The sequence below is a fragment of the Molothrus ater genome, chromosome 23, assembly GCF_012460135.2.
Source record: "Molothrus ater isolate BHLD 08-10-18 breed brown headed cowbird chromosome 23, BPBGC_Mater_1.1, whole genome shotgun sequence".
NCBI classification, from domain to species: domain Eukaryota; kingdom Metazoa; phylum Chordata; class Aves; order Passeriformes; family Icteridae; genus Molothrus; species Molothrus ater.
The window spans coordinates 3,653,487-3,675,552 of NC_050500.2; the positions used below are offsets into that span (position 1 = coordinate 3,653,487).

Consider the following 22,066-nt stretch of genomic DNA (forward strand, 5'->3'; position numbering starts at 1 on the left):
CTCCACATACCATCCATTGCAGCTGAACAGAAGCACAGCCACTGCAGCTCAGAGGCTCCTTGTAGCTCCTGCCAGACTCCTTTCTCCAGAGACACTAATAAAATGCATTTCCTCCAGCCAGTGTCTCACTTAGGAACCTTCGCCTGGGTGTGATTGAGTGCACTTAATACAGTCGCTCTCACTGTAGAAAGGATTCTGAGCTTCCTATTTGACAGCCTTGATCTTAAAGAAATCCATTAAGAGCAGCTTTATCTCTGGGTTTTGTAACCATTAAATCAGGTTTTATCAAGTCGGTGACGCGCTTTCAGAAGACTAGAGGGAGAAACAAGGAATAAACCTCCCAAACTCCCATGCAGGGGCTGCTGGGCTGGATTTGGGTGACATGGAAATAACCAAGAAAGGGTTTGTCTCAGTGGAAAGCCTCCCAGGGTGATGCTGCCTCACCAGCAGGTTGCAGGAGCCTTTGCTGGATGCTGCCGTGCTGCTTCCATGCGCCTCAATCAGCTTTTGGTTTGGCAGAGGTGCTAAATACTCATTTCAGCTAATAAAGATGCCCGGTAATGTCATATTACAGGGCTGGCGAGCTCCCAGCAAATATTATGGTGAGGCTTTGTTTAATTAGAGGGTTCTCAGGCAGTCGCAATTTCCTCCTCATAATGGGGAAAACAAGCTGGGTTTAAAAGTTTGGGCTGGCGGCAAACCCTGCTGAGGCTTGGGCATCCTGAGAGCCGGTTTCCCAAGGGCCCTCAGCTGCTGCAGGAGCTTCATCCCCAATTCCAATGTTGGTTTTTTTCTCTTTTTTTTCTTTTTTTTACCTTATTTTCTCATTACTAGTTGCAGATTTTTAGTTGCCCCTCCCTGGCCCGGGTGCTGGGGCCAGGTCTCCCTGCTGTCCTTACTCCTCTGTTGCCATTCCTGCAATGCCTGTGCCAAGGCAGTGACACTCCAGTCCCAAAAAGGTCTCATCTGCATCTGCTCCAAGAGGGACAACACCCCTGAGAATTACTGAACCCATGGAAAGGGCTTTTCAATCCCTCCCCTCCCTGCACACCTCGGTGATGAGACACAAACCAAGGTTTTTAGGGCAAATTAATTTTGTCATTCCTGGAATCCAGTTTCCCTCCTGACATGCATGCAAATGGGAAGAGCGCACCAAGCTGCATGCCAGGCACGGGTGCTCGAGTTCATTGTCATTAGCAGGGATGACTTCATTAAGAAGTGGGAACCCAAGAAGCTGCCCCCACACTTGAGTTTGAGACGCAGCAGCAATTCCAAGGGCCATGGCCATAATGCTAAGCAGCTGGGTCACAAGGCATTTGCATTTCCTACGGGAAAAGTTTTATCAGCTTTTCCTAAAGACAGTTCTGTAGATTTTGGGCCACAGACATGTGCTGCAGGGGAGCAGGCAGCACCATTCAAGCACCAGCTCAGCTCAAGTCTCTGTGCTGGCATCCCCTGAATGCTGGCACATCATTTACCATTCGAGCTGCCTGTGCTGCAGGTACAGCACCAGCTCATTCATAAGCCTCAAGAAATATTGTTGTGTGAAAATGTAATAAAAATTATTCAGCTAATCTACTTTAATAACCCAACTTCAGGGCCTCTCTGTGCTGCAGACAGTATAATCATTTCTAAAATATGAGCTGTCATTTCCCATCAGTGCGAGGGAGGCAGAGGAACTCGGCACCCGACTTTATCGGGGCCACTAATTCACCAGCCTCAGGCCTGTGCAGAGTGAGGCAGCATTCCCAGAGCTGGTGGGTTGCCCTACCCTCCCAATCCCAGTTATGGTCCCTGCCCTGACCCCCAGGACGCTGCTCCAGGGGATGGGGGTGATGCAGGGGACCTCCAGGACTCATCTCCACAGGACAGGGATGCTGAGGATTTCCATCTTCTCAGGAAGAAAATGCTGCCACACTCTGACAGTTGTGCACAGCAATTTTTATGCATCAAGGATGAGTAAAAAGTATCAAAAACACGCGTAAAACTGCCTTAGTGTGTACAAAACTCACCGCTGAATATAAAATATTTTAAAAATATTCCGCAGAATCAAATCTGCAAACTTTTTAAGTTAAAAAAAGATTAAAAGTGCCTAAAATATCATCATGCCTAACAAAAATACAGATCCTGCAGTCACACAAAGTGCCGTAACAAACACATCTACTCGTCTCAATTTGTGCAGATGGAGCCGTGTGGCACCACCAGCACTCATGGCAATGCCCGGGGATCCCACTGACAGAGACACCCCCCAGCCTGGCAAGGTGACAGTCGGGGCATGGGGGTCATGAGCACCCTCAGACAGACACAGCCACCCCCAAGGTGGTGTGGGCTGGCACAGGAAGCTGCAGCTTTGCAGTGACAGGCAGGCGGCCTCACTGGTACAGGACCTTCACGCAGAAGGTCTCCTCGTTCTTGTCCTCGTGGTCATTGATGTGAATCAGGATCTCCTCCTCCCCCACAGTCTGGCTGGGGGCGAAGCGCAGGCCGATGGTGTACACCTCCCCTCCAGCCACCTGCAGGACAGAGGGCTGGAGGAGGCAGCAGGACCCGCCCAGACCCCTTCATGTGCCCACCTTCCCCCAGCCAGGGTGGCCCTCATGGCCAGCACCCACCCAGCATCACCTGGTCTGGCCAGATGAGGGGCCTGACAAGGGGTGAGTGCTGGCAGCAGGACGTACCTCGAAGGAGTCCTCCCTGAACTGCAGCAGGTCAGGGCGGTTGGTGCACAGGAAGTAGAGCCGGGGTGAGGGGTAGGGGTTGGTGTAGGTGATGCGCTTGTTGCAGCCTTTCCCACCTCCCGCAGGCAGAGAGATCTCAAAGGCCTGTGGAGCAAGCAGGGGCCCAGATGGCAGCAGCAAAACGGGCACTCCCCAAAACCCACCACAGAAAATTGCCTCCCACACACTGCCCTTCCCTCCCACACCTCACATCTGCTCTGCCAGCCAGAGGAAAAATCCCACCTTTGATCAAAAGAAGCAACAATTAATTATGAGTGTGAAGGACAAAGGGCTGGGAGAGCAGCAGAGACTAGCCAGCTCCTTCTCATTCCCAGGAAGAGCTGTGGTGCTCAGATAACTAGATGAACTTGATGACCCTGAACAGCCCCTTCCAGCCCCAGCTACTCTGATTCTCTTAACACCTCATAGCACAAGCAGCATGTGGCAGGACAATGGGACATTGGTGTAAATGCCAATCTGAACCTTTCCCAGTACCAAGAGGTTCAGGAAAACATTTTTAGAAGGAACACATTAGCCAGGAAATCTAATTTTCTGTCTTTGAGGCAAGGCCTCTGCCAGCACAGCGCTAATCGAAAGCAGCATGCTGCAGCTCTAATTTCACAACTGGGAATACTTCCGAGCTGCCGCTCCTCAGCGTGGGGCTGCCTCCAAAACAGCCTAAAAGACATTCTACCAGGGGCTTCAGTGAGATTATTCAAGTACCCCAAGGGCTAAATGTGTGTTTATGATGGCAAGCGCCAAAAAAAACACAGATGGAAAGAGAGGAAGAAGCAGGAGACAGCCCCAGGTTATGGGCTGAACTGAGACCACTGATCCGGTGCCATCACTACGTTTCGTAGTGGCGAGAGCCGCCGTACCTTGGAGATGAGAGGCTGCCTGCAGGACAGGCAGAGCAGCCAGGAGGACACCAGCTGGTGGGACTCCACATCCACCAGGTTGAGGTAGATGAACTTGCTGCCAGCCCGCCGTGGCCTCACACCGATGTACAGGTCCTGAATGCCATTGGCGGGGAGGAGGAAGGCACCGTTCGGATCCATCTGTGGAACGACACCTTCGTGGAGGTACAGCCACCCACCACGGCTGATCACAGCCCTGAAAAGTCCAGCTTGGAGCATCAATTAGACCCAATTGCTCTTAAAAACCTGTACCCCTATTCCATCACTATTGAATCCCATACCTCACAGCCCCAGGAATACTCTGGGACTAATTCATGTCAGGAAGGACAAGAGCCACTCGGGAACACCCAGGGCCTCCCCAGCCCAAGGGTTGCACCACACAGGCTTTGCCTGAGGAGCCTTTGCCTTTCCTCTACAGGACAGCAATGGAGTTTTTCTGCCTTTTATTATGCACATTTCCAATTACGGACGAACGAATTCTAAAGAAATTGAGAGTCTTCAGACAGTCTCATTAACGCAGATAATTTGCCCTCCGGGGTTTCGCGCCAATGATCCTACACATGACAACTCTAATCAAAAGATAATTATCACAAACGCTTTACGGCTCTCAGTTGTTCACAGTTCCACGTGGGTTGCCTTTTGCTTTCTGGAGGGGGTTTCTTTGGGCTAACCCAGGCCGGCCAGCCAGCCCCCAGCCCACCACGGGGGTTACCTCCAGCTCCTGGGGGTGGGAGGTGAAGGCCCGCACCCTCCGCGGGGCCGCGGTGCCGCGCAGCAGCAGGGAGAGGCGCGTCAGCTGCCCGGCCGTGCAGGCGACGTCCAGGCGCTGCAGAGAGTGCAGGTAGAACTGCCAGATCTGGACAGGGGCTGCCAGCCAGGCGTCCCTGTGCACGGACAGACGGACAGGGCTCGTCACACACCACGGCAGCCAACGTTCCCCACCCTTTTGGGGTCCTGCTACTTACGTATAAATGGCAACAAAGAATTTTTTGATCTGTGGGCTTGGTCCTCCGGCTACTTTGAGAAAGATGTCCTGTGGCTCGCCAGGGCCCTGCATAGACAACAGAGCATTGTCCCAGCAGTTGACCAGCTAATGAGGACCCCAGGGGTGTCTTCCCATTAATGGGGGAGCTACCACCACCTCCCTTACGAAAGCAGATGCTTTCAGTTCCTCGTTAAACTACGTTATTAAGTTATTATACAGCTTGGCTGAGCTCTCCCAGTATTTTTAATTACAAAAGAGGATACAAATGACTATCACATTCCAGGTCTGTATCTGTAATCAAATTTTGGCAAATTTTCCACAAGTTTTCTAACAAGCCCTAATCCAATTACCATACTAACGCTTTTCCGCAACAGCAATTAGCAACTATCCCTCGTTGCCATTTGCATGGACATGCCCAAGTTTATTTTTCCCTTCCACCTCTTCCTGCTGTTGAGCCAGCCCAGGAGAGCCTCCTGCTTCAGGAGAGAGTGGGATGGTGCAGGGCTGGGCATGGAGCTGCCCCTCTACTCTAGCATCCTTCAGCAGGGACAGGCTATGCTGTGCACCCCAAGGACACATTGTCCCCCCACCCGCTGCAAACGGCTGTGGATACCCCGAGCAGCAGAAAGCCCAACAAAAGGCTACTTTTCCCCAGCATCTGAATCATCTGGTACTTGCTCAAAAGAACAAGCAAGTACAGGCTGCTGCATGATGCGATAAGGGGCAATGCTCAGCCTCCCCCGCCAAAACAACACAGCTCCTTTTAATTGGGAATGAAAAGCAATTCCAGCTTCATTGCTGCCACTGTGTCACTGCCACGTGCTGGTACACAGGGATGCTCTGTGGCTGCACCCACATCAGCAGCTCTCTGCCAACCCAAACAATCTGCAGGAGGAGGACACGAGGAACAGCGATGCCCAAGTGTAGCATACCAAGGATTTGGTTTCACAAATGATGTCGGGGTCGCTGCAGCGAACAAACATCTCAGGCTGCCCTCCTGGCACCCCCACTGGCGTGCCTGTGGACAAGAGACCAAGAAAATCACCTTCAGCTTCTCCTCTACCAGTGCCTTTCCCCTGTGCCCCACGCAGCTTCACACAGAACCCCTCAAGCTTGACTACCAGCAAACTACATGGGTGTGCAGATGTAGGGAATTCAGGTTGAAGTTAACAGAGAAAAATGGATGGAGAGCAAGCGAGGACCCCAGGGCTCTGAAGGCATGAGGAACCAACAATGTGCTCTCTGGATGCTGCTGTGCCTCCAGAAAGGCTCCATGAACTATGGATGATGGGCTTCCTTGGGCTAACAAGGAAGAGCCCAAGCCCTGCCAGGCACGCCACAGACTCACCAGGGAGGGTGTGCCAGGGAGGCAGCCGAATGGTTTTCTTCAGGAAGGTGAGCTCTGGATGGTAGAAGCGAAAGGTCTGGTCCACCACATGGGGCTGGGGCTCCACCTTCACCCGCAGGAGTGCAATGGGCTTCCCCCTGCTCACCTGGAAGGAGACCTGTCCCGGGGACCAGCAGGAGAGGGCTGGGGTTTTCCAGTGATTCTGCTCCTCCCATGCAGCCCCTCAAGCAGTGTTTCACATGGCTTCCTAACCTGGATGAGCTTTGTCTGCTTGGCCCCACTCTTCCCAAAGGAATGAGCTTTGGCATTGGCACCAGTGCCCAGCCCAGCCGGCCCCTGTGGGGTGAAACAATGAGTTCCTTCAGGGTGGGTGCAGCATCACTGTGGCTGCTGCTGCTCTCCATGGCGGTTCCAGCCTGCTCTGCAATGGTAACCACAGACAAGGGGAACACTTTGTAACAGGAACAGCTCAAAACAGCTCAGAACAGCCTACCTGTGCTGCAACCACAGCGGGGTCTGCAGAGAAGGTCTGGTATTTGAAGGGGATGTGGACAGTCTCACTGGGGCGCAGGTAGATCTGAGGCTTGAGGTCCTCACGGAGATGGAACATATCCTCTTCCACCGGTGTAACACTCTTGGTCAGCTCCTTGAAGTGGCGCCACTCCCTCGGGTCCAGGATGACACTGGGGCAGTGAGCAGCAGAGGTGCTGGTGAGGACTGGCAGGGAGCTGGCACCACCCTGGCACCTCCCCACAGGCACAAGGGGGAGCCCCCACCTGAGCTCAGGGTGGTCGACCTCGATGGTCACGGTGTGCTGGACGCCATAGGGGTTCTTCAGGGCGAACTCAAAGAACTCAGCTGTCCCCAGCACAGCGTGGACAGTGCGGGTGGCTGTGATGGCCTGGCTGAGCATCTGGTAGATGCTCTCTCCCTTGATGTGATCCCGGTAGGAGTTGATGACCTGCAGGTCCCAGGCACGCTGCTTTGGCCAGCCCTGCGCCCAGAGGGAAGGAACCATAAGCACAGAGACACCACAGGGGTCTGGCCCCACGCCCTGCTGCCACCAGCACCCTCGTGCAGCCACACCAGTGCCACGTGGTGCAGCCAGTGGGTGGACATGGCCTCACTGAGGGTGACCAGGGGGCCAGGCTCACTTCTGGCCGGCGACTGCGCAGCGCAGCCTCCAGCTCATTGTCCACATCCACCAGCCTTCGTGCCCACACCGTCCTCCTGCCTGTGGAAAGAGAGCACCATGGCACCAAGGAAGGACCCCCCAGATACTGCAGCCCCCAAGAGCTCTGCAATACTGCAGGGCTGGAAAGAGGAGCACCAGAGGGGCAGCTGACCCACAGCTGGCACTGCAGCAGCAGAGACCCTGCCCACCTCAACCCACAGGGGGACAGGCCAGGCCCCAGCAGGACTCACCACCAGGAGTGTTCAGGGAGTACTCCCTACCACCTGGGGTGGTGACAGTGCTGTCTGGTGCAGTGACAATGCACGAATGGGATGGCAGCTGCCCTGGGATCTCCTCACATGGGTGACCTGCCACAAGCAGAGACAGGAGTGAGTGGAAACCATCCCATTTTCTTTGTTATAAAATCTACTGCAAATTTTTACCTCCCTGCAGCTCTGTTCAGCCAATTTACACAACACAAGCAGGAGAGAGTATCTGGAAACCAATGATGCCCTAAGAGCCCCACATGCTCCCCAGAGCCTGTTCTGTCACACAGTCACCTGCCCAAGGATGGAGCAGCACTGAGAGCACACACCATCCTGAGCCCCTCACCAGCTCTTGCTTTCATTTCTGAGTTCTGCCTCCCCCTGCATGGCCACGTGCTGCTGCATCTCCCCACTCCCACAAGGCTGTGCCAAGTGGAGCCACACAAAGCTCTAAACCCACCAGGTATTTGCCAAGCCTACACATCCTGTCCCCATCCTTCAGGAAAGGGTACCAAGCTTTGCCATCCTGTTTCTAACAGTATTTTCTTTTTTTTAAAAAAAAGAGAATGGGAAGAACAACAGTCAAAGGGTGGCTGCTGTCCTGGCACAGCAGCTCTTTGTCAGGGTGCGAGTTAAACCACTCCCTGGGTTGTGGATCTCAGATTCTCCTTCCCAGGAGCTTATCGGCCCTTTGCAGGCAAAGTATGGAAATGACGATTTAAGATATCTTATATGGAGCTAATCTCTCCTCTGAAGATAAGATTTTAAAACCTGGAGTCACTGCACATTTATAGGACAGAATTAAATACATAAAATAAAAGCAGCCAGCAGGTTCTGGGAAGGATGATGTCCCTGGGTCTCACTCAGGTACAGCCCCGCACATGCTGTGTGCCCCACCCCAGCCTTTGAGGGCCGCATGAGCAGGGGGTTCTCACCAATGTTGGCCAGGCAGAGGTGGAGGTGGCCCCTCACAGCCACACGGACCCCGAGGGGCCGCAGGGCGCCGTGCCTCAGAGCCTCCCGGCCCATCACCGTCCCGTCCGGCTCGTACTCAGTCGCGGCCACCTCCAGCTCGTGGTAGGTCCTCACAGCCAGCTGGCCCTGGCGCAGCAGGGGCTGGGCACAAAGCAAGGACAGACAGTGCAACGAGTCACTGGGGAGTCTGGTCCAGAGGGGTCAAGGGGTCTGGGTGTCGCCCTGTTCTTCTAAAGTTCTTCTAAGCCTTCTGATGTTTACGTTTCTGTAATGGAGTTTCTCACGCAAATAATGGTTGTTTTGCATTCCTTTCTGGAGGAGGAGAGAACTGATGGACTGTTGGTTTGACCAGTGTGGTTGGAGAGGTGGCAATTTCCCCCTCCAATCCATGGTCACTTTTGGAATTCTATAAATATCGAGGTCCAGAAATGAATGTGTCTCTTTTGCCTTGGACATCTCAGCGTGTGAGTGTCATTCATTTTGTGTTGTATTGCAACATCTGGGTATGAATGGCACTGGATGTCCTGGCTCTGCAGGGCTTAGTGCTAGAATACTGCCAGAGTTCCAGGGAAGGGCAAAGAAAGTTAGTGCTTTGTCATCACTTTAGAGGAAAAGATAACAAATCCTGTGATTAGGGGCTTGTCAAGCTGACACCAGATTCAGTTACACAGAGGGGCTGACAGCATCTCCATTACTGAAGACACAACAGCATCTCAACACAGGGCCAAAGGGAGAGCTGGGCTCTTCCCTAAGCACTCTATACAGGCAGGGGACTCTTCAGAATTACCAGCCACAGGAAAAGACCTTCAATCTAACCAATACCTCCAGTTTAATGGCAGCAGACCCAAAATGGAGCAGGGAGTCTCCATCCCAGACGTCAATCTGGAGGCTGTGCTCAGCCAGGTACCGCAGAAACCAGCGCTGCTCCCCAGGCCTCAGGAAAGCTGGATCCACCATGTACTTCAGCTGCAAGCCTGGTGGTCCTGCAAGACACCACACCATCACAGACATGGCACTTGGCTTGGTGGGAAGCCTCAATGTGCAGCACCTCACACAACTGACCACTGTGTACTCCTTCAAACACTGGATGTTCTGAATGTTTTTCATGACGTGCAAACCAGCAGAGGCTTGCTATTAACACCAGCCCATCCCTAGGGCCAGAGGCAAGCCCTCATCCACCCAACAGAATGGGCCACACATGGATGCTCAAACCAGAGCTTACTGGTTAGGGTCCCATCCTCGTTGACACGGACAAGGAGCTGAGCTGGCACAGCCAGGCCCCCATCCATGCTGACCAGCTGCAGCCGGGGCGTGGTGACCGGTGGGAAACGGTAGAACTGGAAGGTGAGGAAGACAGTCCTCGGCCACAGCCCCTCCACGCCGCCCTGGGCATCTCTTGAGGAGAGAGAGAGGTTTGGGTTACTTGTGGCACAGCACTGCCACTCTGTCATGAGCTACTCATGCATTTGGCACATGCCAAGAGGCAGAAGAACAAGAGAAGATTGGCAGCACCACAAGTATTTGGACTTTTCTGAAGACAGCGGCCATACGGTTTGCCTTAACTTCCCAAAAAGCTTTGTAATTCCAGCTGTCTCCTGCCATATGCTGTGATGGAGGCGCCCAGCAAAGACAACGTGCTACCTTCCCACAGCACACTGCCAGCCATGGAAAAAACAGAAGTGGGCCCTTATCCAGCCAAAGCCACCCCTTGGGTGCCAATTTTCCCAATTCCATTTGCATTTCTGGAGAAACCCTGCATTAATGAGCTCTGACATCAGATTGTGGCTTATGGATCCGATTTAAAAAAACTGGATTATGACTTAAAAGTGCCCAGGGAGGACAAAAGCAGGTGCTAAAAGAAGAGACATCTCCTGCCCAAGCAGGGAAGAGGGTTAGGGGAATTTGGAAAGGACTCTGTCCAGGAAGCCTTTGGGATCTACCCACACAAGACCACGAGCTGCCATCCCACCTTCCAAAAGCCAGGAACTGCAGGACTATTTCATTGCCTTGCAGAGGGTCAGCTTCCTCCAGCCGCAGGTTGGAACTGCCCAGCTCCACTGGCTCTGAGATTTCCACTGGCTCCTGGTTGCAGTCCAGGATGTCTGGGAAGCCGGCAGCGTGCAGGCGTGCCAGCGCACCACGAGACAGGGACACGTGGGAACTGATGGAGAAACAGGGCTGAGCTCCACAAATAGGGCCACAGGGACCCTGGCAGGGCAGGTGATGGGGCCACAGGAGCCTGGGGAGGGGCAGCTGAGCATCACCTGCATGCCTGCAGCCCCACAGCAGCCATGGGCAGCTGCAGCGGGGTGAAGGGCAGCGCCTGCAGCTGGTCACTGGCACAGGGCTCTGTGTCTGGCGAGCCCAGGTCGGCCTCCAGGTGGGTGATGCCCCCATCCTGCTGCAGGGTCTGGCCTGTGCTCCGTGGTGAGGCCACGAGCTGGGACACTGACAGCTGGTGAGAGAATGGCAAGCGTGAGCAGCCACAGCCCCAAGGCAGCCCCCTGAGGCAGCCCTGGAGGCAAGCTGAGTCAGCAGCCCCTCTGTGCTAGAGGAGCTCAGCCACCACGTGCCCCAGTGTTGTCATTCCACCAAGAAGTGTTACAACTTGGCCACACAAGGGTTTGCACCTCCGCTGTCATTTCCCTGCTGCTCGCTCCCTGGCAAGAGGAGGGATGAGCACAAGCAGCAGGAAGATCAAACTGCTTAATGCAGCCTTATGAGGCATTTCATTTCATCAAAAATATTTGCGTGCATTGACTCCTGCATCGAGATATAAAACAGCATAAAGAGGGCTCTCAGTATTCACAGCTCTCCTTAAATCTTGGGAGCTCGGCACGAACAAGCCATGTGTCTCTGTCAGCACATACTGGGGACAGCAGCACCCAGCAAATCTGGGCTGTCAAAAACCAGAGCTGCCCTCACTCCTGCAGTATGAAAGGAGCACAGGGAATCTCTCCCAGCACATCACAGGCAGGAGCTGCTTTGCTGCCTGGAAAAGGTGGAGTTGAGGACACTTGGTGCCTCTTGGTTGCATCAGACAGGAAAACAGGCACGGGATGGGTCCAGAAGCACATCCTACATGTGGGCCACCCCCTGGGGAATGCTGCTGCCCACCACCCACACCCACTGGTGCATGTGGCACTTACCCCTGGTCCCCGTGGAGAGACTGGCACTCGCCGTGGGGCTGGCACTCCTGTGGAGAGGGACAGGAGAGGTGCTGTAGAGGAGCCAAAACCCTCAGGCCCCATAACTGCAGCTGCACCACTGCCACCAAACTGCCCAGTCCTCCCACCAGCCCTTTTCAATTTTAGGTGCGAAGGCAGCACAGTGAAGCAGTTTACCATCACCCAAACACTTCTTTTGACTTATTTCCCAATAAGACTGCTGCTTGGGGGTTAACACAGCACATCTCCAGATCCATCCGTTATTTTGCCGTGAATCAGGCTAACTGTGCCACAAACAACAGCTCCCCCATCCCCTGACAGCGCCACGGTGCCTCACGGCCACGCGGTGCTGCCTAAGTGGGATGCTTAATGAGACGTGAAAGTTTTAGGATACTTAAGGTTTTCATCGTTTCTCTGTTATTTTTTGTCACTCCCTCCAACTGCTGGAGCATTTGTGCCCCGAAACGGTGGCAGCTTTATCGTGTTTATATTCGGCTGCTCTCTGGAGCCAGCACAGCTGAGCTCGCTGAGCCGTGGAGCTGCGGGTCCTTCGCAGCAGAGCAGGGGCACAGATGTTCCATCTCTGCATCCACGTGATGCTTAGACCTTAATTTGCTTTCCCCCACCACATATATCCCAGTAATTCCATGCTGGCTGCTGTGTAAAGGAAATCACCCCATTTCCCTCATGCCTAAAATATTGTTTCCTTCCAGTCAGGATAGCTTTGGCTGGTGTTGAGAAGAGGATGGACAGATACAGCAGCAACACCAGCATCTGAGCTGACAGATGAAGCTCTTGGCCTCCCCTGGGCCAGGCAGCAGCACGTTTCTCAACAGAGCTCTACAAAAAGTTAACCCAATAGTCTCTTCAGTACCTTGCAACACAGGCTAGGGGGGCACAGCTCTGAGACCACCGCTGCATTTGCAAGCCCTCCTTTGTGCCATAAGCCCCCTGGAGCTGGGAAATGCCAGGGAGTTTGTCCCTGAAAATCACCTTGATGGGGATCTTCCCTCACCAGGGACACAGCCCACAGCCCAGCACACTCCCCCAAGCCGGAGCACTCCTGACCCCCACCAGGTTGGAAGCTCAGTGTCAGCACTTGCTCCCCTCACCACACCACACCACAACTCCATCAGCATCCCAGCCACCTACAGCTGAAAGGCACCAGGAAAAACTTTTCAAGCAGCACCACGAAGGTACCAGTCATGATGCAGCCTGTTCTGCAGGGAAATGAGCCCCACATACCCTGACATCACGAGACCCCTTCATCTGCCACTAAAGCTTTCCTCACCAAAGCCCCTCCCAGCAGCAATCCTGGCTCCTCACCAGCAGAAACACAGGATTTGTCACAGCAAAGCCAAGGTGCCACTGCCATCTTGTGGTTCCACAGCACTGGAACCAGCATGGAACAGCAACCCACCGTAATGGGCATTGCCTGGCCCGTGGGCTGACACTAAATAGCTCATCAGAGAGCTGGGGAGATATGACACACACTGAAACACTGCCTGGTGTCTGAAGCATCACCCTGAGACACATCTGGGACCCCAGCAGGAGCAGCGCTGCAAAGAAAGGGCAGTTTGCTTCCCACCAATCACAAAAGGGGGATGAGAGAGAAACAAGTCAAAGGATTTTTAGGAGCACAGTGCCTGGACACAACCTCATGCCCAAACTCAAGCCCACAGCATTTCTCCTTCCATCTCCAATAGAGCAGAGGGGTGGTGGAACCCCAAAAACACAGCCCCCCCAAACTATAGACAGATGCACCTGTGCACATGCACAGATGCTGCCTGCTCCTCCTCAGCCAGGCACCAACACATCCTGCACACATCAACCCAACCCAGGCTGCTGTCACATCCCTCAGTGGCGGCACAACCAGATTGCTTTTCCCCAGCCTATGACCGACATCTCTCTTGTTCCCGTGTCTGGAGAGACACTGAGTCCAGAGAGAGGAGCAGCAGTACCTGCAGTGAGAACATGCTGCTGGTGTGGCCACTGCACCCGGAATGGGAGCAGGCCTGGGCAGCGCTGGCAATTCCTGGGGATTTTGCACATGGCTCGGCAATACTATCACATGAGAATTTTGCAAGTTAAAAAGTAAGAGCTGAATTCAACTTGACAAAAATCTTGCTTCACTCCAGTAATTCATAACTAGCTTGCTGAAACTCACTGAAGTCTTGTTTTCTCTCCCGAGCAGACACCAGTGCCACACTCTATATTTTAAATGTCAGCGATCTGGAAAACACTCACTCAGCGATGGCGTAGGAGGCTCCTTCGACTCGTCCCTGTCTTTACATAGGATCTCCGCAGCAGTTACAAGATGTTCTTCCGAATCAGTGGAAACATGGAATTGGACAGTCCCAGACTCCACGTGCTTCCCCTGAAGTTGGCAACAAAAATGCTTTCAGACAGTGTGGTACACGCAGCCTTCCTCGTGCCTCTGACAGCAGCGGCTCCCTCGCCCGGACACCAAGCAAAGCTGCCAGGGGCCAGCACACCCTTACCTGCCGGGAGCTCGGGGGGGTCCGGTAGACCAAGGTTTGGCAGGGGCCACGGCGGGCACCACCACGCAGGGGCAGGATCACACCTGTGTCACCAGGGCCCGGGACGGGGCTCCAGACAGCCCAGCGCACCGAGCGCAGGTCGGCCGCCTCGCTGCGGGCACTGCCGCACAGGGCCTGGGGTGGGGGAGCACAGTGAGCACCAGGCAGCCCCAGCTCACTGCCAGAGCCCAGGAATGGGTGCTGCCAGACAGGCACTGCCTCTCATGCCCCACCGCGCCTCCTCACACCTGGCTCTGGCACCACAGAAGCCAGTGCTCTTCATCCCGTTCTGGAGACATTTCATTTTCCAGGACCTTATGCCTCCGTAACCCCTCCCTCAAGCAGCTGCATGAAGGGATATATGTTGGACCCCCATCCCTGGCAGAGGGGAAAAGTTTCCACTTACCCGGCACATCCACAGCCTCCCTCAAACCGAAGGAGGGGAACAGAAACAAGAGAGGGCTCTGCCAGCACCCACCCTCCCCCTCACAGCTAATTATGGCACTGAGGACGAGGACAAGGTGATCAGCTTTGCAAGCAGCTTTGGGATTAACCACTCTGCCCCAGGGCTGCACCACAGGGACTGGCTCCACTGCTGCCCCAGACAGCACTCACACAGAGCCAAACAGATCTGTCTCTGGAACCCCAAATCTCCATGGGATCTTGGACTTCAGCTTTCCAACAGAGCTGGACCCAACAACTTCCAACAGCACAGCTCAGTGTCTCCCTTCTCAGTACAAATCCCTCTGGCCTGGCACAGGCATCCTGCTTTGCAAATGCCCATTTCCCCTACTTTGGTTCTGGACAGCTTAACAAGAGGCATTTGCCACATTTTCAATGAACATCTTAGCGGGACAATTAAAGCCTCTAACGCTTGGCAATCGATTCAACCAGCCAGGAGCTGATGGCTCCAACAACACAAGGTCTCTGGAGGGGATACACAGTACTCATTGAGCTGGGTTTAACCTGCAGAAAGGTTAAACTAAGATATGAGTAAACGATCAGTAAGTAGGTGAGAGTATATTGACTGCAGAGACCACCCTCAGAGATGTCTCCTGCCTTTACAGCTTGAGAACATCAGGCTGAAGCACCCAGAAAAACCTCATCATTCAGGGCAAAAACAAAAAAAAAAGGAGTGGGAAAGGGTTAACCTCTTTTCAGCATAAATGTCAAATTCTAAAGAAAAGCCTTTTTGATATTACAAAAAAGCTGAAATTTTCTAAATTAGCTTGCCAGAGCACTATGAGAATACTGCAGGGTACATTCCTCCATCTACATATAAACAGTGGAGAAATGCAACTACATGTTATTAAAATAATTCCCCAAGCCGTGCAGGTTGTTGTGTGCAGTGCTGTGGAAGGCACCCACGCACTTTGCAGGGCCCTGCATTACACAGCACAGCCACGCAAAAAGGACTTGGAGAAGCAGGATGGTGAAACGGGCAGAGGAAGGAATTCCTCAGCAGAGCTCACTCCTCCAGAGTGGATCCCTGCTCTTTCACAGGCACAGAGAGACACACGCTCAGCCCTACCTTGCCACCAGCTCTCCCCGTGCTGCAGAAGACATATTCCAGCTGGAAGCAGACTCTGAATGCCGGGTGAGGGACCATTTCACTCAGCTGGATGCGGCTCCTCAGCACCAGGGCTTGACCTGCATCCCTGTGCGGGATGGAGAAGCGGCTGTGAGAGGCACCTGAGGCAAGAGGGAAGCAGCAGCAGCAGAGGAGCTCCCCCTTACCTGGCTCCAGAGCTGGGCACCCCCTGGCAGCGACCTGGTGACAATTCTGCCCCTGGCACCAGCACAGCGACCTGCGGAGCCTGGACGAAGCGCAGCCCGTTGTGGACGCCGACGTGCAGCCGCCGCTCCCGAACCACCATCTCCTCACCATCCAGGGCAGTGTTAGCCTGTGACAAGAATGTTTTCCACCCTGGGCAGCACTCTCTGTGCTGACCACAACCAGAAGAATACAGGCAACCCTTCAGAAACTCAAAAAACAGGGCCTGTTCCCCCAGCAGGTGATAGATATTAAAATCTTTTGTCTTTATGGCAGAGTTCGTGCAAATCTGGCAAGAAAGACCTGGCCAGTGGCTGTCACTCCAAAGGGATGGACTTGATACACGCTGCATCTCATCTCTGCATTTCCCACAGCAAAGCAAAGCCAAATTCTGCTTAGGAGTGTCTGGATGTTCAAAAGAAAGCCCACACAGAGCACACACATACTAATCCAATAGGGAAACAAGCTAAAGGCTTCCACAGCAAAAGAAAAAAAAAATGGAGACTCCAAGAGAAACAAATGCATGAATATCACTTACCTGACACTTTTCACCCCACCCATAATTCCAGACACTAGAATTACTGCTCTACACTGTGCCTTCCCCTGCCCCAATCACACTGGCAGTACCTAGAATGATGGAATCACAGAATGGTCGGGATTGGAAGGGACCTTAAGCATTATCTTGTTCCACCCCTACCATGGGACATCTACTAGAGCAGGTTGCTCCAAGCTCCATCCAACCTGGCCTTGGACACTTCCAGGGATGGGGCAGCCACAGTTTCTCTGGGCAACCTGTGCCAGGGTTTCACCACCTTCACAGCACTCTACTTACCTGAAGTAAGCGATCACTGTTCAGTAAATCCAGCAGTTCCTCCTCAAACTCCTCCAGGGAAGGGTACAACTGGACGAAAAGCCGCTCCAGATAGCAGGTGACCGTCTTCATCAGCCGGGGCTTCTGCAAGCAGTCACCTGAAAGACAAGGTGGTGGCCACAGGTTTCCCAAGCAAACAGAAAGCCACCACTGCTGTGCTGGGGTGCCCTGCAGTGCCAGCAGTGGCTCTGCCCACTCAGCTTCTGAGTACGGGCCTGAACACCTGCAGGGACTCAGCTGCTTTCAAGATCTTGCTCAGCTTCAGTACCAACAGTTAATACCCCAAAACCATCAGCAGTAGGTTTTCCGGGCAGGAAGGTGAAGAATAATTCAGCTGCAGAACTCTGAGGAATTTTGTACCCTCTGAATCTTCAGCTCACGTATTTTAATTGCAGAAGCTCGAAGGGCAACGTGCCATAAGGAGAGATTAACAAAAGCCAAGTGGGCAAGAGCTCATGCTCCCAAACCTGCCAGGCCCCAGCGATGCTGCTGAACCCACCTCCAAGCTGCAAAAGCTCTTTTTAAGATTCTGCTGAACGACTGTAATTAAACCAACTATCACTTATCCCTAGCAGCTTCCCAGGAGCAAAGCAATTAACGGACAGGGAACTGACTGAGCCATTTTGACAGACTCCAGACTGAGCTCTGAGTATGAGGGCTGTGGCCCCCCGCAGGGGGAATGCTCTTGACAAGGGGACACATTGCAGAGAAACCACTGTGCTGCCACAAATCCCATCCCAGTGCCCTCCTGCCCTGCCCACAGCCTCACAGGGACCCACTGCCTTAAAACAGGAGCAGCACTGGCAGAGGGAAAGGGAATAGGAATGGGAAAGGGAAAGGACTCTTACCTGTGTCTCCACGTGCCGGCAGCAAGCCAGGAACAGTCTGCAGCCCAGATATCAGCAGGTTTTCAGGAAGTAGGTGAAATATTGCCTCCAGGGGCTGGTGGGACTTCAGGCCATACTGCAGGTGGCTCTTCTCCATCACTGTCATGTATTTGTTCTCTGAAAAAAACATCCCAAAATGACCAAAACTGGGGAGACAGCCCCACAGACCCAATGCTGAATGAATCATTAACTGTGAGTACACGTGCTAGGAGCAAAGGAAAACCTGTGTGTTTGCACAGCCAGGCCATTCCCACCTGACAGTAAGGCACATCCACTGAGCAGTACCAAGGCACAGACCATGCCTCACATCAAGCAGACACATACAACACACATTTGGGTAAGAGAAGCCACCAAGAAGGGCTGAGATGCCACGTCTGGCTGCTGCTTACTTTCTACAGGGTCCTGGAAGCGTGGGTGCAGTAGGGCACGTGGTGTCCCATGGTACAGCTTCAGCCTGAAAGCAAGGAGCACATGTGCAGCAGTCAGTAAATCCACCCTGAAGCACATCTCCATCTTCCATTACATCTCCATATTCCACAAAGCCCCTACTCAGCAGCAAAACCCACCCAACCCACTCTGGAAAAGCCTTTTAGGGAAGGGACAGGCATTCCTTCCAAACCCACTGCTTCACCAGAGTGAAGAATTCCAGGTTTCTAAATGCTGGCTCTGTTTCTGCAGCCCCAGAACCACCCTTCCCCTCCCCAACCAAAGCAGCCATGCACATTGCCACCTCAATTCTCAGTGTGACCTGTCACACAGCAGCAGGGGAACCTACGCTCTGTCCTCAGTGGCCGGGTCTGTCACCTCTGATCCGCCGTGGAAGAGGGGGATGATCCCAAAGCCACAGGAAAGGTGCTGAGAGCCCCCATCCCCTTTCCCAGCTCTCATTACCACTTCCACGACAGCAGCGATGCCAGGGTGGTTCAAGGAGGTGTGGAAATAAACAACCTGGGACAGGAAAGGAGAAAGATGGGCTGTTTCAGAGCTGGCAGTGGCACATGCAGGCAGAGCAATGCCTGTTGTGCTGGGACACTCAGTGGCACAACCAGAACATCCATTAAAGCTTCCAGACAGAAGCTAATGGCAAATCACTTCTGACACTGCTAGGAAATCTCAGCCCTTAAGTCTTAAGCATGATCTTTCTTTTTTTTTTTAACTTTTTTTGTTGCCAACACCTGTTTTCCAGAGCGACTCGCAGGCTGCAGACCCCAAATGAATAGGGCTTTGATGCATCCCAAACCCACAGCATTAGAGCAGGAAAAGGAGTTGGAAACCTTCCTGAAACAGGGAGGGACATGGGAGTAGCCTGGACCTAAGGACAGGAGGGAACAGGACACAGGTCACCTCCCCAGGACAGAATTTAATGCTAGGTTCATCTTTCTATTAAAAACTCATTACCTCAGTGTTTCAGGGAAAATGTTTACTGCAATATGGGCTGTCAGGAAGGAATAACAGAGAGAGACATTCCCACATCAACCCTGGGACATAAATCGTTATTCCATTAGCCTTTACTGTGAGGTGCTGGATTAATGGCCTGACTGCTGTGCCTGCAGAGCAAGGCTCACCCTGCAAAGGCACAGGGAGCCCTGACAGGGAATGCCCTGTGCCACTGAGCTCGAGGGGCCCTCCTGATTGCACACAGCAATTTCTGTCACTGCGTTCCTCTCCCCTAGACCCTGAGGACTAAACCCACCACACAAGCAGACTCTGATCCTGTCCTCACACCTTCCTGCTCTGGTGAGGCTGGCAAGCATGCAGGTAGCACACACAGGCTGTGTGTGACTTTCCTCCTCACCCCACCTGTCACAAATCAATCCCAGCTCCACCTGAACTGTTCCTAACAATGAGCTGCTGACTTTCCCACAGCTGGAAGATCTCACCCCTCCTCTGTCAGACCCTGCAGGCAACGCAATTCAGCCACCATAGAGAGGCTGCGACACAGTCCCCCAACACCCCAAAATTCCTGCCAACTGCTCCCAACTACATGGCAAACACCCAGGAAGCCTGCAGACGCTGGGAATGTATTTGGAAAGGCAGCTCCTCCCAGCATTCAGCTCTCTCTGCAGCACTCTCTGCCCTAGTTTTAATCCATCCCTCTTCAAAACAGGCCGGGGTGGGACGGTACTGAAACACTTGGGAGGAAAACGCACACATCAAAGCCCCTCAATGTCACTGTTGATGTAAAGGAAGGAAAAGGACAGGGCCCAGCTGTGCTTCGCTTCACCTGCAGCACTGAGGAGGTGGAAACAGAGCTATGAATTGGAAAACATGGCTCATGCTATCTGTGAGGCAGTGGGATCTCTCCCCATCAAGGGACACGCTGCTTTGCTGGTATCAGCAGCAGATGGAAGCTTTGGGAGAGCTTAGCTCCCAGATCAGGAGAGAGAAGCGCTGTGCAGGAGGGTGGGCAGCTGCTCCTTCCCTTCCTTCCCATTTGTGGGGAAACACTGCTCTCTGCTGCCAGCTCTGAACACGGCAGGTGGCACTCGGTGGCACATCGCTGCTCCCACGGTGGCACTAGCCTCAGAGGAAACCCAGCACCGCAGTTTCTCAATAAACCATACATAAAGCTTAATAAACAGGCAGTGTCTGGGATGCACCCTGGGCAAAAGGGATGGAAAAGCGTTTGGTTCTGTGCTTTCCCCACCTCGTTGAAGGTCACCCTGGCCGAGCGTGGCAGGGCAGGCCTGGCAGCTCTCCAGCTGCTCCTCCACGTCCTCCCAAAGAAGTGGTGGTAGGTGGCATCGAAAAGGGAGAGGCGCAGCTGGTACTCGGTTCCCTGCAAGGCACAAAGCACCAGCTTTGGGGACAGGCCAGTTCTGTGTCCCCAAAGCTCAGAACACGCTTTGGTAAGAGATATGATTCCCGTTTTCTAAGGGGTGCCCAAATCAGGCATAGGGCCACAGACAGCTTCATGCATTGCTGCAAAACCTGCCTCCAAGCCAGAGGTGGACAGAGCAAAGGCAAAGTGGGAAAATTGAGCATTAAGCATAGAATAAAGAGGCAATTGATGTTAAAGTGATATCCAGAAAATTTAATTTAAATATACCTACCTATGCTAACAAAAAACTAAATGAAAAATTAATTAAATGCTAACTCAGATTTACAGGTATTAAAAGAACTTAGTGCTTCCAGGAGGTCTTCAGTTAGTTCCCCCCAAAACCACCTTGCTTTAAAAGCCACTGTTGGGAGCTCAGGCCCACAAACACGGACAGGAATGCTGAAACGGGCTCAGAAAAAAAATGGAGAGTGACTTTGTACATACACAGAAAGTGACAGAATAAGGAGGAGGGGGGGCTAAACTAAAAGAGGAGCAATTTAGGCTTGATCTTAGGGAGAAATTCTTCCTTGTTAGGGTGGTGAGGCACTGGCACAGGTCATCTAGAGAAGCTGCAGCTGCTCCATCCCTGGAAGTGTTCAAAGCCAGTAGGCTGGAAAGGGCAAGCTGGTCTAGGCAGGAGGGTGGAAGGAGATGATCTGTAAGGTCACTTCCAACCCAAACTATTCCATGAAAGTGAGACTCAGCAGAAACAACGGGTGCAGCAAGACATTGCCGGGGTCCCCTCGCGGGGCCGATCGCCCCTACCTGGGAGAGGGCAGCGCCGTGCAGGTGCTTGAGGACGCAGCGGAAGGCGGCGGAGCGGGGCGGGGGCCGGGCCCGGCCCCGCTGCGGGTGCGGCGGCAGCGGCAGGTGCTGCCGGAACACCCGCTCCCACTCGCCCATCGCCTCCCGGGGGTCGCCGCTACCTCCCGGCGCCTGCTAGGGCGGGCGCGGGGCTGGAGCACCGGGGCACACGCATCCTGCGGGAACACAGCCACACGGACCGACCACACGTGGGTGGGGACAGCCGCTGCCCACGCCCGCCCCGCATGGGGATGCACACGGGTACAGCCGGGGCAGGGCCGGCCCGTGGCCGCCCACGCACCCCCGGGATCCCGGTGTGAGGGAGCAGGACTGGAACCAGCCCCGTCCCTTAGCGCCCGCACCCCCCCCCCCGCTCACTCACCGCGCCCCGACGCCATCTTCCTGGGCCCAACCAACCGCGCGCCGGCCCGAGGGGAGGGATGGACGCTGTGCCGCCGCTCGCTGCCTCGCCGCCCACCTCTCGCACCCCATCGCCGGTGGAAAGCGCAGACAGTCAGCGGCGAGACGATGTCGGAGCGATCCTGCCCCGGTGCGGGATGCGGCAGCAGGACGAAACAGACAGCGGAAGCGGCGGCCTCCCCCTTTCAGAGCGGGTGGTCGCGCCCGGCTCAGCATCGGGTTACTAGGGCGATGGTACCGCACCGCGCGGGGCGGGTCCTCTCTCTGGGCCCGGCCTGCTCTGCAGCCAATAGAAACGGCGTAGCGCCCTCGTCATTTGCATGCGGCGCGAGAGGCGGGCGGCGCGGCCAATGGGTGGCGGGAAGGGCGGGGCCAGGCGCGGCGGGGCGGGGCCGCCCCC

General features: G+C 54.1%; 1 protein-coding gene across 3 annotated transcripts; it reads right to left on the minus strand.

Moving 5' to 3' along the window:
* Nucleotides 1-1,920: 1,920 nt before the first annotated feature.
* Nucleotides 1,921-21,843, minus strand: NPHP4 (nephrocystin 4). Of its 3 annotated transcripts, XM_036396419.1 has the most exons (29): nt 21,629-21,843; nt 21,208-21,422; nt 20,269-20,400; nt 18,397-18,569; nt 18,011-18,075; nt 17,583-17,738; nt 16,696-16,832; nt 15,827-15,993; nt 15,621-15,747; nt 14,051-14,224; nt 13,797-13,926; nt 11,532-11,578; nt 10,647-10,837; nt 10,352-10,543; nt 9,605-9,777; nt 9,205-9,365; nt 8,343-8,523; nt 7,393-7,509; nt 7,122-7,201; nt 6,744-6,961; nt 6,461-6,650; nt 6,220-6,303; nt 5,968-6,124; nt 5,552-5,637; nt 4,600-4,685; nt 4,347-4,518; nt 3,596-3,775; nt 2,679-2,822; nt 1,921-2,513 (listed from the first exon to the last, which is right to left on the minus strand). In XM_036396419.1, the coding sequence occupies exons 2-29, from the start codon at nt 21,343-21,345 to the stop codon at nt 2,373-2,375; spliced, it is 3,999 nt and encodes a 1,332-aa protein (XP_036252312.1). In that variant the 5' UTR covers nt 21,346-21,422; nt 21,629-21,843; the 3' UTR covers nt 1,921-2,372. The 3 variants fall into 3 exon arrangements, with proteins under 3 accessions (XP_036252312.1, XP_036252311.1, XP_036252313.1); XM_036396418.2 differs by lacking the exon at nt 21,629-21,843 and having other exon boundaries at nt 21,208-21,529; XM_036396420.1 differs by lacking the exons at nt 20,269-20,400; nt 21,208-21,422; nt 21,629-21,843 and having other exon boundaries at nt 18,370-18,432.
* Between the last annotated feature and the right edge of the window lie 223 nt (nt 21,844-22,066).

What these genes read in the sequence shown, in the direction of transcription:
- NPHP4 (XM_036396419.1), bottom strand. Translation starts at nt 21,345, where the DNA reads ATGGGCGAGTGGGAGCGGGTGTTCCGGCAGCACCTGCCGCTGCCGCCG. An exon ending in CCTCTGCCTGGCCAACATTG is followed by an intron (nt 7,510 to 8,342) that starts GTGAGAACCCCC and finishes TGCTTGTGGCAG; the next exon opens with GTCACCCATGTGAGGAGATC. An exon ending in TTTGTGAAACCAAATCCTTG is followed by an intron (nt 4,686 to 5,551) that starts GTATGCTACACT and finishes TTGTCTATGCAG; the next exon opens with GGCCCTGGCGAGCCACAGGA.